Raw genomic sequence first — 13,162 nt, 5'->3', positions numbered from 1 at the left:
CCTTGATGGTTATGGACTGAACCTCTGACCCTGTAAACCAGCTCCAATTAAATGTTGTCCTTCACAAGACTTGCATTGGTCATGGTGTCTGTTCACAGCAGTAAAACCCTAAGTCAGTGGAGGACACGATGTGCACATGAAAAACAGGGTAAGTTATTATCTGTAAGAGGTGTGACTATCTACATGGAAAGTGACATTTCTAACAGCAGTACCCAGTGAGGGGGGGAAGGGCTGTGAGGTGACTCAGTGCACTCGACCCTAAGCCAGGCATGGTGGCACACACCCACTGTCCTAGAACTTGAGGATGTCCCAAAGAAAGAAACAAAACCGAACGTCAACCCTACACTCACCTACAAAGCTCCCAAGAAATCCAGAAAAATGTTTTTCAGAGCGTAGCGTCTGTCAGGGTCTTTCAGACAAGCTAGAACACTAAGCATAAAAATCAAAGATCTGGTCTAGTAAATGGCTCAGAGTAGAGGCTAAAGACTTGGGTTCAAGTCCCAGAACCCACTCAATATGACACAACCAACTCCTGAAAGTTGTCCTTTGACCTCCACATGTACACCATCACGACATTTGCTCCACAGCCATATACAAGCAATAAATTAAAAAAAAAAAATCTTGAGCCATGTGTGGTGGCATACACCTTTAATCACAGTAACACAACAGCAAACTAGGCACACATGATCTGTGAAGGAAGCCATGACTGACACTCAAGGAATCTACATGTTACTGTGACTTAAAAATGATAAAGTATCAACAGCTATTAAGTCTAAATATTATGTATTAGATAACTTATGTAATTCTTTGTGTTTTTCAGTGGTTTAATCTATATCATCCAGTTAAACATGGTGAATTATCCCAGATGCACTACATAAAAACAGTGATATTAATCTGTTTCCCTTCTGATTTCCTAAGTTCTTTGGAATAACAGCAAAAGATGCCTAAAAATTGAGGGAAAAGATGAGCATTTCTAAGATTACTTTAAAATAAAAACACGGGCTGGAGAGATGGCTCAGCGGTTAAGAGCACCCGACTACTCTTCCAGAGGTCCTGAGTTCAATTCCCAGCAACCACATGGTGGCTCACAACCATCTGTAAAGAGATCCCATGCCCTCTTCTGGTGTATCGAAGACAGCTACAATGTACTTATATATAAATCAATAAATCTTTAAAAAAAAAATAAGAAAAACACACATGTCAGAGGTTTAAAAAAAGTATTCTTGGGGCTGAAACCATGGCTCAGTGGTTGCTGCTCTTCCAGAGTTCCTGAGTTCAATTCCCAGCAATCATATGGTGGCTCACAACCATCTGTAATGGGATCTGATGCCCTCTTCTAGTGTCTCAAAACAGAGCACTCATATGCATAAAATCAATCTTTTAAAGAAAAATTCTTAGGGGCTGGAAAGATGGCTCAGTGATTGAGAGAGCACTGGTTGCTCTTCCATAGATCCTGAGATCAATTCTCAGCTGCCACATCTACTGGGATCTGATGCCCCCTTCTGACACTCGGGTGTACAACCAGATAGAGAACTCAAATAAGCAAGCAAATAAATAAATAAATAAATAAATAAATAAATAAATATTTAAAATTTTTTTCTTAAAAGACCTAAAATAGATTCTGACTTGATCAAAGGGGCCCTATTAGAACCACAAAGAAATGGAGAATCCATGAGACAAATCTAAAATCATAAAGTTAAAGAGCAACAGTCCCAACCCAGCCTCCCTTTAAGGAGTACCTGCAGGGGAGGAGGAGGACCTGCAGGGGGGGAGGACCTGCAGGGGAGGAGTATGTGCCAGTGGCTCTAGCAGTGAGTGTAGGTGCTGAAGAACTAAGGTGGGTGTCCCGAAGCTATCTCAACTAAAAACTTGTCAACAATATGCTAAACAAAAACAAAACCTCACTGCAGTATTTGCTCTAAGAGTGAAACAACCAAAATGTCCACTAACAGAACTCATGGGGAATACCAATGCAGCTACACACAAGTATTGTGAAACAGCACAAAACAGTAAATTGTTTTAAGAATGCATATACTTGGGGCCAGGGAGATGACTCTGTGGGTAAGAGCACTTGTAGTGCAAGCATGAGGACATGAGTTCAAATCCCCAGCTTCCACCTAAACAGTCAGCACAAGACTGCCGCCCCGGTGCTGTGGGGGCCAAAGACAGAATTGCAGAGGCTGCCAGCCCCCCTCCAGGTTCAAAGACACCTGCTTGAAGTAATCAGTGCAGAGAAGAGAGGAGGACAGAGAACCAACATCCTCCTAACTCCTAACATCTTTACGCCAGGGAAGTCTCCCATACCTGCAAACACATGTGCAAAGCCACACACAACACACAGTCTACCGCACAGTCTGAACAAGTGCGTATGTAGCAAACCAAACTGTATATCAAAGTTGCTTTGGGGGCCAATATATTCATGAATGACTAGTATCATCTGAAAATGCAACACATGTAGAAAAGAGTTATAGTTCTAGTTGGAATAAAACCTGGAGACTCGTTAGATGTGTCTAAGAACTGTGTGCTGGTGGTAACGAGTGACGAACATTCACATCTCTCTGGTGGCTGAATGCTTCCTGTTATACATCATAACCATGTCAGACAAGCAAAAAGCAATCCACATCTGTGTCTGAGGAGTATTCGCACTGGGTGAGCAAGTCCTCGCGGTAGTTTCCTTAGGAGCGGGCAGGCCTTCAGCGGGAGTGATATCATCTCTCTGAATTACACAGTCAAAGTGACTTATGTGTAGGAAACACTGAAGAGACACAGCCCTCTGAAAACAATGCCTGTTCCCTTCCCCACCCTCCCACAAACAATGCAGTTGTGGCTTAGGGCGTAGATCATTGGGACCACGCTTGCACTGAGAGCAAGGGTCAATCTGACAACTGTCAAATGATCAAGTCATCAGAAAAGACTTTTATATAATACACGATTCTTATCAGGAGAAAAAAATCTAATTCTTCCTATTCCACCTTAACCCAATATTTCTTTATCTTAAAAAATAATTTCAAATACAGATGCACACAGGTTCATCCCAACCCACACCCCCCCTTAGGACACACTCAATGCCAAGTGCCGGCCGCATCTGCCTCGCGCTTGACTGACGGCTGACCACTTACTGAAAGTCTTGCAGATGTCCGACACGGCTTTGAAGACTCGGTCAGAGAAGTTCACTTTCACCTTCACATATTTCATGTTGGGAAGCTGCAGGCGGAGCAGTTTGTGCTGCGGGGTGAACTGAAGCTTGGCGTCTGCCTGGATGCCATACTTATCCAAGGTCCAGTGTGTCTTAAGCAGCCAAGTCCTCTTCTTTTCCCACCAGAGAGCATGGTCAGACCAATCTTTTTTGACATCTACAGACAATAGTAAATAAGAAAAAGGCTTAAAAATAGCCTAGAACACCTGGAGAGAAATTAAATACAGGGAAAAAAAAAACCTGCAGACTTAAGAAAAACAAGACTGTTAGTGATAGTGATAGGTACCAAAAAAGTACAAACAGTGGAGAAAACTTTCTCTGCCCAAGGCCAACTGACCAAATGGCCCTTAGAGGCAAACAGAACCTGGGCCTGGAGTAGGAGGCATTACTGAGAACACAGTAGTGGATTCTGAAATTCAGCTTTGAAGAACAGACAACAGAATCCCCACAAAGTACATTAAAAGGCTAATCCTGAGGCTACACACGTATGCACGGGAGCTGGAGAGGACGATCAGTGGCTAACCATACTTGCTGCTTGCATGTCAGGTGACTCACAACCACCATAACCCCGGCTTCAGTGGAATCTAATGCCTCTGGCTCTTGTGGATCCCAGCACTCAAGTGCACCCCCACCCCAATATAATTAAAATAAAATAAGTCTTCAGAAAAAAAAAAACAATTAATACAATGAGGTAGTAAGGGCAGAACACAGACTGGGAGTCAAAGAGAATGGAAATGAAGGGGCGTGAAAAGAACTCCAAAACAAACGTGAACGGCCTGCAGCCCAAACATGCTTCCCAAACACACCCTGAGGATAGTAACCCAGAGAATCGCTGTGGTTAGCCTTTCTACTGCTGAGGTAAGACAAACACCATGACCAAAGTGACTGGGGAAGAAAGGGTTTATTTCGGCTTACAACTCTCAGGTCACACTCCATCACTGAGGGAAGTCAAGGCAGGAACATGGAGGCAGGATCTACAAAGCAGACCCTGAAAGAGTGCTGCTTACTGGCTTGCTCCTCATGGCTTGCTCACTCTGCTTTCTTGCAGTCAGGACCCTCTGCCTAGGCAGGGTGGCTCCGCCTACAGTGAGTTGGGCCCTCCTACATCAACCATCAATCAAGGAAATACACCACAGCCGAACTGATGGAGACATTTTCTCACTGAAGAGTCTTACTCCCAGGTACATCTAGGTTTATATCAAGTTGGCAAAAACCAACCAGGACAAGAATCAGAGAGCCCAAGTTTTTTCTTTGAACATAATTTGGCACTAGTATATATAAAACATTAATATCTATAAAATGTTTTTGCAGCTTTAGAAGACAAATACATAAGATTTGGGTACATTCAGATAAGGCATACAGTAATAATAAACTTGTAGCAGGCAGATATAATTTAAAATCTTTTTGGGTCAATTGTATATTAAGGTTACTAAGTGCCCAAAAAAGGGAGGAATGACTTAAGAGAAACGAAACATCCAAACGAGTACTCCAGAGGGAGAAATAGCCAAATACAAGAGAACTCACACCAGCCACAGCAAAAGACACTTAAGAAGAACATTCTTGAAATAAAAATGGCTGACGCACTCAGAGCAGCTCTTGCTAGGGAGCAGTAGAACTGGCTGATCTAAGGGTAAAGACACAGCTGTGTAGCCCAGCCTCTGTCCCATGCTAAGAACCCAGCTGGGCTTCTTAGCAGCAGAGGCGGTCTGTTCATGACACTGGCAACTGTTACCTTATTTGAAGCAAAGGTGATTCTCCAAGTTATTTTCTCACCAAACTGTATCAATCACGGTGTTGGGAGCTCACTTGCAAACACAAGTGGAACCAGCAGAGTGCAGCTGCTCTGTTTTGCATGTAGCATTCATACCTTAAGTTATTTTGCAGCACTGAATCTGAGGACTTTTGGAAGTACTAAGTTCTGGATCAGTCTACAGCAGACGGCCACAGCTGGGGTTTTTACGGAGAGTAACTGGTCACACCTGTTACTTTTCTCATTAGGAACAGAGATTAAGATATTCGGAGAGGCTGAGCCTGTAGGTAGATACAAAACCCTTCCTCCCCACACCTCTGACAACATCCCCATTAAGGAAATGAAGTCTCAAATTTCCAGTGAGAGAAAGAAAGGTGGGCCAGGACTGTAATAAAGTCACTCTGGAGACTGAGGAAACGGCTCAACAGTTACAAACACTTCAGTCCTAGCACCTAGGAGGCAGAAGCAGGCAGGCCTCTGAGTTTGAGGACAGCCTGGTCCACAGTGAGAGTTCCATTCCAAGACAGCCTGCTTGGGCTACACAAAGAAACCCTGTCTTCAAAACAACCACCACCACCACCCAACCAGCCAACTAAAGAAGTAAAATTTAAAGCTACCCTGAATCCAAATAGCCAGAAGATTTAGGTTGTCCCCAAAGTAACTTTGAGATAAACTGTGTGGCTTCCTTGTAGTACAGGGGTGGGGTAGGGCCCCAGGAAGAGCATTGGGGAGGGAGCGTGAAGCAATTAGGAAGAGATGAGCCGAGGTGCTGAGTTCAGGAGCACATGGGACAACCGCAGTCCTTTGCTACTGAGGGCTGATGCTACGGGAGCAGAAAAGGCCATTTCTCCATTCCTAGGTTAAGCACTGTGCCAGGGTCACCGAATGCCTAGCACTTCCTGGCCACCTCTCTTAGTGGCCCAGGGCCAAGCACTCAGGCACAGAAATCCTGTGCTTTAGCAGCAGACGCTGCCGGCATGTTAGGAATCTGCCCACACAGCTGAAGGTGAAGTGGGAGTGGGTCGGTTCCTCAGGCACCTGCTCCCAGACTGAAATAAATGCTTACTGATGTGGACGACAGCTGCCTGGCGGGGCTGGCAGGGAGAAACTGCCCCAAGCCCTCACAAAGGGCAGGCTCCTATGAAATGTGGTCCAGAAGTTAAGGCCTCAGGAGCAATCTGAAGTAGAAGCTGCCCATGATTTTTTGACAGAGGCAACTTGTTCCAGACTACCAAAGTTACAAATGGTCAAAAATTGTATTTTTGAAGTAAAAAAGGAAAGGAAAGAAAAACCACCTCAAGTTAAGATGTAAAACTAGGGTTAGTAAAGTCCAAAGGACCTAATGCACCATCTGCTGGCTTCTTCGTGCTCCCAGGAGCTAAGAGGCTTCCGTGTTCATAAGGATTCCTGAGGTGCAGAACCATGCTCAACGTGAGCATCATCCTGACAGACGTGTGCGGCTCTCCATGTCTGGACTCTGAACACTCTCCAGAAGCCTCCTCAGACAAGTTTCTGTCAATGATGGACTGTACCCTGAAAATGGGTCAAAATAAACCCGGCCTCCTTAAAGGCAAAACCCTTCATTGTCCATAAACAAACTTCAAGCCCATGACCTTCCCCAATACCCCTTTTCCTTGTGTCCTGTCTCCCATCAGACACACACAGCACACTGTGATGAGGTTTCAAAGAGACACAGCTCACACGGGAGCCTGAAAACACAACCCGCCAGCACACTTATAAACCACAAGTGGCTTGCTGCTGCTTCTCTTTACAGCCTGATTTCCAAGGCCAATTCTACTGCTCTTCCACGAAGCAGCAGCCTGCTTGTGAGGATAAGCATGAACAAGAACAACTTGCGACACAGGGACTGGAAGCCCTGTGGGGATTCTGTTCACCCAGCATATGACAGAAGACCTCTTGCCCATGGCAATGCCAGTGAGCCTAATGTGTTTCATCCACAAGGAAAGACATCAAGGAGCTTAGACCCCTAACCCCCAGAGGGAGAGAAGGAACAAGGCAGAAACCTAGTGTGGGGACTGTGGGGGAAAGAAACAGACCCCTGGAGCGCCCTGGCCAGCCACTCCTGCTGGACTCAATGAACTTCTGGTTCAGCGAGGTGATGTCTAGGAAAAGAAGAGGAAGAGGAAGAGGAAGAGGAAGAGGTAAGAGTGCTGTGGGGGCTGGGGACTTAGCTCAGTGGTAGAGCGCTTACCTAGGAAGCGCAAGGCCCTGGGTTCGGTCCCCAGCTCCGGAAAAAAGAACCAAAAAAAAAAAAAAGAGTGCTGTGCACACGTTTAATCCTGGGACTTGGGAGACAGAGGGAAGGCACCCTACATGCGAGTTCCATTCTAGGATAGCTAGGGCTACACAGAGACCGTCTTAGTTAGGGTCACTACTGCTGCGAGGAAACACCATGACCAAAAGCAAGTTGGGGAGGAAAGGGCTTATTTGACTTAAGCTTCCACATCCATGGCCTATCACCAAAGGAAGTCAGGACAGGAACTAAAAACAGGGCCTGAAGGGAGGAGCTCACGCAGACAGAAGCGATACAAGGGCCCTGCTTATTGGCTTGCTCAGCCTGCTTTCTTACAGGACCACCAGCCCAAAGATGGCCCCGCCCACAATGGGCTGGGCCCTCCCTTAGTCACTGATTAAGAAACTGCCCTACAGGACTGTTTGCAGCCTGATCTTAGGAAGCCATTTTCTCAATCGAGGTTCCCCCTCCAATGACTCTAGCTTGTGTCAAAAGTTGACATAACTTTAGCCAGCACAGAAACCTTGTCTCAAAAAAAAAAGGGAAGAGGTCACTTGCCATCAACATCTGGCGTGCATACAACATCTAGCACACGCATGCATGTACGACACACCTGGTGCACATGTACATGTGTGCACATGCACATACTACCAAAAGAAAAATGGTGATGGAAGAGGGCAGGAGAGGGATCGTGGAGGCTGTAGTGCGTGTTTACACATGGACACTCTAGTATTATCACAGCACTGTGTGGGACTCACAACATGGCCGCTTTATGGAGCCAAGGATCCAACTCCTGTCTGCTTAATGTTTTTACTCACGGAGCATCTCCCCAGCACCTCCAGCAGCACAGGCTACCAACTTAGTCCACATTTACTGCCATTGCTACAGTAGGGTAGCAAACAGCCCCGGTAAAACGGTTCACTCACAAACACCCATTAAACTGTGTGCCAAGGGCACTGCCCCAGTGCCAGAGATGACACAAAGCTATGGCAGCTGAAGGAGGCTGATGGACCAGAGGGCTGCTGTCAGGGGCGAAGACTCCAGGGGCAGGCAGGAGCCCTGTCTGCAGGAGAAAGTAGTCCAGGCTTTATTGTGAGTACGAGATAAGGCCCTTAGTCTGGTCAGCACTGTGATTCCCTGAGCAGCATTTAAAAAAAGTGTGGGTCTGACATTCTAAGCTGAGGAGCAGTATTACAGGTGACGATGCTCAGAAAGTGCACGGTAGGCCCAAGGAGTCCTCCAGTTGGGGTTTTCAGAAGGGAGAGAGACCACAGCATCATTGTAACCTGACAGGACCGACCGTCGTGGAGCAAACAGTATATCTTCAGAGTGCAGCCGTCAGACACATCCACTATTCACGAAGGCAAAACGTTTCCCATCTGGAGAGGCCAAGAATAGCAGGCTAACTGTGGAGAACCTTACAGACAACAAGAGAGCCTACTCGAATCAAACGCACAACTGAGGGGGGTTTACCTTGCTGACAAGGTTCCTTTGAGAAAGGGACTCACAAAACAGGTTCCAATGAAAGACAAGCCCAGGTACCATGCTGCTGTTACTGACTCAATTTCACTTCTTTACTACTGCTCATTGAAAAGAACTTGTTTTTCAAGGTCTTGGTAACAAAAACACTGGCTATCATTATAGTCACAGGATCAAAATTGAAACTGTCTTCAGTTGTTTTCTAAATAATAAGTTTAAAAGTGTTTCCCAGTGCTGAAAACACCTCTGTCTGACCTCTATCTAGCCACGCGTTATCCCAGAACCATCTTTTGGGTCTTTAAACTCTGTTTTCTTCCCTGCTGAGAAATTTCTTACTATGAATGAGTATTTACACTTTTATCACACTGACAACTTTCAGGCCTCATTCTGCTATGGCTCAAAGTGGAGTCTACCCCAGCTGTTAACTGCTTACCCTACAGTGAGGACTTAGGGCAGATGAGAGAGAGGTGGGGGAGGAGAGAGAGGGAAGGGAGGAGGGGAGGGGAAGGGGAGGGGAGAAGATCAGAGGAGAGGAAGAGGGGGGAAGAGAGAGAGAGAGGAGAAGAGAGGAGAGAGGGGGGAGGAGAGGGGGAGAGAGAGTGTGAGTGAAAGAGTGAGAGAGAGAGAGAGAGAGAGAGAGAGAGAGAGAGAGAGAGAGAGAGAGAGACAGAGACAGAAGAGTCCCACTCAGTTGACAGACAGCATCCAGGAAATCAACTGCAGAGCCCACCAGCCAGCCCTAATCACACGGAAAGACACCGAGAAAGCACAGTTCTTCAGGCTAGGTCAACAAGCCAGAAGCTTCTGTTGGAATTTCCCGGTCTCCTCTCATTACCTGACTCCCCTCCCCCTCCTCACCTTTGACCAGCATTCCAGGCTTTCTGGGCCCTCTCCAGCTGTGAAGCAGTCAGACTATCCTTTCTCACCAACAAAGAGGCTGGAAGGTAAGGTCCAAAGGAAACTCTGCTCCTCAAACTCTAAGGACTTGTGAACACGGAGGGACTGAGGGAGCGTGGACGTTAACCTAGACTTTGATATTCTTCAGGCATCAAAGATATATGTCAATGAAGAGCCATATATGTCCCTTCTGCCAGAGGTAAGGGAAATGACTCCCTCCTTTTGGGTGACCTGTTTGACAAGCTCCAGAGGAATGTTAACTAAGCACCAGAAATCCTTCTGTAGTAGTCTGAATTGGGTCAGGACTGCCATTTTTGGAGTTTGGGAAACTGGAGTTTCTTGATATTTACTGTTGACTAGAGAGGACAGCTAGGAGTGCAGGAGAACTACAAAGTTGACTGATACACTTGAACATTTCACACAGAAAACAGGAGCCATTCAGGACTGACAAAGATTGGCTGAACTTCTTCAAAGAAAAAATAGGTTATTAAATAAAGTCTGCAACCTAAAAACAGCGACCTACCCGGAAAATAGACTGGTGCTAACCAGCATGGTAGCACACACCTTTAAACCCAGCACTCAGGAGGCAGGGGCAGCCTGATCCACACAGTGAGTTCTAGTACAGCCAGGGCTACATATTGAAATCCTGTCTCAAAACAGCAACAAAATAAAACAACCCCCGCCCCCCCAAAACCAACCCAAACCAAGAGATGGAACATAGTCTTGACACTGTTAAACTGGCCATGAGCCTGAGAATAGATAGATGGGCCTACATCCCATTCTGCTTACATTCTGCTAAGGGAACACAGTGACACACTGCTGTACTCAGACATTGGGGTTCTGCTGAGCCTGCACCTGAAAAGCCCGTCTTACTGCACACAGGCACTGACACAAAGACACACAACTGGACAATGTACAGAGGGAGAGACTTTGGAGAATTTAGTCCTGAATGGAGTGTTTTCATCCAAGTCCTCCTCTTGGGGCCCAAGAGACAGAAGAGAGGTGGGAGATTTAAGACAGAGGTAGTGGATGACTCCATTGAAACAGTGTCTTCCAGACACAACAGAACTGATGTGCATGGGACTCTCAGCCTGGGGCAGCATGCACAAAACCTGAATAGGTTCAAGCCGGATGGGATCTCAGTGCTGAGACAGGGGAGTGGACAATCAGACCTCCCATCTTCACCTTCTAAGCAGCCGTGACTAGGGACTGGCATGTACCCTGGCTGAGTATAGCCACTTCTGTTTTTAATATCAGAAACTGAATTTCTAGTGTATGTGTATATATATGTATATATACATGTATATATATACAAATTTGTATAAATATATACTTTTTAGTTTTATATATACATACTTATTTATATATAGTACACACATACACACACTTATATAGTATACACATACATACACACTTATTTAAATAGTATACACATACACACATCTAAGTCACTCCTTCCCCTTAAGATGGCCCTTCGGTAGCCACATTATTCTAGAAAGAATGACCCAAAATAAATTCCTAAATTAATCTTGTCCTAGAAGAATGCTCCTTAAAGAAACAGAATTCAATAGTACATCTCCAGAATTTAAGTTTTTATAATATAGTTCCATGAATGTACCAAGGACAGTTGGGGGGAGGGGAAGATGCTTTAAAAGAGTTACAAAAGCTCTAACGCGTGAACTCCGCTGAAACAACCTAGCACACAGCACTGTCTGCTCATAATAAAGTGAAGAGAATTACCACTTGAGCACGCAAATCCTGGACAACACTGACCCCAGCCTGTGTCCACCTCACCTAGCAGAACGCACAGTTACCTCCCTGAGTGTGTGATACACATGTTAACCTGTTACTCTTTTTAGAAACCCAAGAGCGCTCTATGCTCTTCTCAGGTTTTTTTTTTTTTTTCTGTCCAAGAACTGAGTACCTCAGCAGCTGTCATCTGTCCCTTCCTCCCCTCCTCACACTCCCAACCTTACTCAACATCTCTAGCCCCACCCCACACTGGAGACTGACCCTGTGTGCATTCAGCATCAAGGGGCGGGAAGACACCCGACTACCCTGGGCAACAGCACGGCCCCCTTCATTGCTTCAGAAGGATCGCTTTACATGGCTCCAGTTGACCTCGAACTCACCCTACAGCCCTGGTAGTCCTTGAACTTTCAAATATTTAAACAACCTTCCATTAGCTAGGACTTCAGGTTTGTATCACACCAAGGCCCAGTTCACATTAGTTAACGTTCCCAATGCAAATTTCATTTCACTTCTAATGAAAAACCTTAAAGTCTCAACTGGCAGTTATCTAAGCCACTTCACGGGTTACACAAATCTTAGCCAGCTAAGGCCTCGTCCATCCCTGTCCTCTGGCCCAACTTGTGGAACGAGGCAGTTTTGCTGTCCTTCACCTCTATCCCCAACTGGTCTGCACCTTAGCATCCCTCTTTCCCATGACCTGTCTTCTTGTAGGTATCTTAACTGCTGTGTGTGTGTGTGTGTGTGTGTGTGTGTGTGTGTGTGTGTGTGTGTGTGTGTGTGTGTGTGTGTGTGTAAAGGCGCCGCAAGGAAGTCCAATGGCAACTTTCGGGAGGGGTTCATTCCTTCTACCATTGTTTAGGGATCTGAGGTCTTCAGTCTATAAACATGCGGCTCATGGCTTCAGCTAGACTGCCTGTCTACCAAGTCCCAGGAACTTTCCTGACTGCCTACTCGGTTCTAGGTTACAGGCACTGCCCCAACAGCGGCCTAACTAAGTGGGTTCTCGGAATAGAACTTAGGTTCTCACGGCTGTACAGCAAGCACTTCACTGAGCCATCTCCCTCCTGCACAACACTTACTTACGGCCTGGAAACAACATCTTTTGTGCTGTGGTGCAGTCAGTCCTTCTACTTTCTAAACCGGAATAAACATTTTACTCTTTACATTCTTGTTGCTGTTGGGGGGGGGGGTGGGGATGGGGATGGGGATGGGGATGGTGGGGGTGATGGGGATGGTGGGGGTGGTGGGAGTGGGGGTGGGGGTGTGTACGTGTGTTTCCTTGAGACAGGGTCTCACTGTGCAGCACTGGCTACACTGGATGTTATGCAGATCAGACTGGTCTTGAACACAGAGATCTGCCTGCCTCTGCCTCCTAAATGCTACTCTGTATTTTCGATGTCACTCTGAGCCTGGTGACACAGACCTGTACTCACAGGTACCTGGGAGGCTGAGGCAGAAGAATCACAAATTCAAGACTGCCTACACAACTTAGTGACAACCTGTCAAAATAAAAACATGTTTAAAGAGTGGCAGCTCAGTGGAGGAGTGCTAGCCTAGCAGTTAGAGGTCCTGGGCTCAATCCCCATGGCGGTAGGACCAGCGTCAAGAAATATTTGAGATCGTTGTTATATACATGCAGGTTCTGGTGTTATTTCCATGACAATGTCCTCACCCTGCTACACTGTCTCCTCTCTTATGTCTTTTTATTGGGGGAATTGATTCCATTGATGTTGAGATATTTAAGAATAGTGATTGTTTTTTCCTGTTATTTTTGTTGTTAGAGGTGGAATTATTATTTGTGTGGCTCTCTTCTTTTGGTTTTGTTGCAAGAAGA

The 13,162-nt window shown here is 46.0% G+C and overlaps 1 protein-coding gene across 4 annotated transcripts in view; it reads right to left on the bottom strand.

Moving 5' to 3' along the window:
• Positions 1-13,162, bottom strand: part of Fermt2 (fermitin family member 2) — a 67,797-nt gene that overhangs the window by 40,198 nt on the left and 14,437 nt on the right. For all 4 annotated transcript variants that reach the window (XM_032917523.1, XM_032917524.1, XM_032917525.1 and 1 more), the window contains exon 3: positions 3,120-3,353. In XM_032917523.1, the coding sequence (XP_032773414.1) occupies positions 3,120-3,353 (234 nt within the window). The remainder of the gene's footprint in view (positions 1-3,119; positions 3,354-13,162) is intronic.

Source organism: Rattus rattus, chromosome 12 (assembly GCF_011064425.1).
Source record: "Rattus rattus isolate New Zealand chromosome 12, Rrattus_CSIRO_v1, whole genome shotgun sequence".
Taxonomy (NCBI): domain Eukaryota; kingdom Metazoa; phylum Chordata; class Mammalia; order Rodentia; family Muridae; genus Rattus; species Rattus rattus.
Note: the sequence above shows the minus strand (reverse complement) of the source record. Positions and strands in the feature narration are given on the sequence as shown.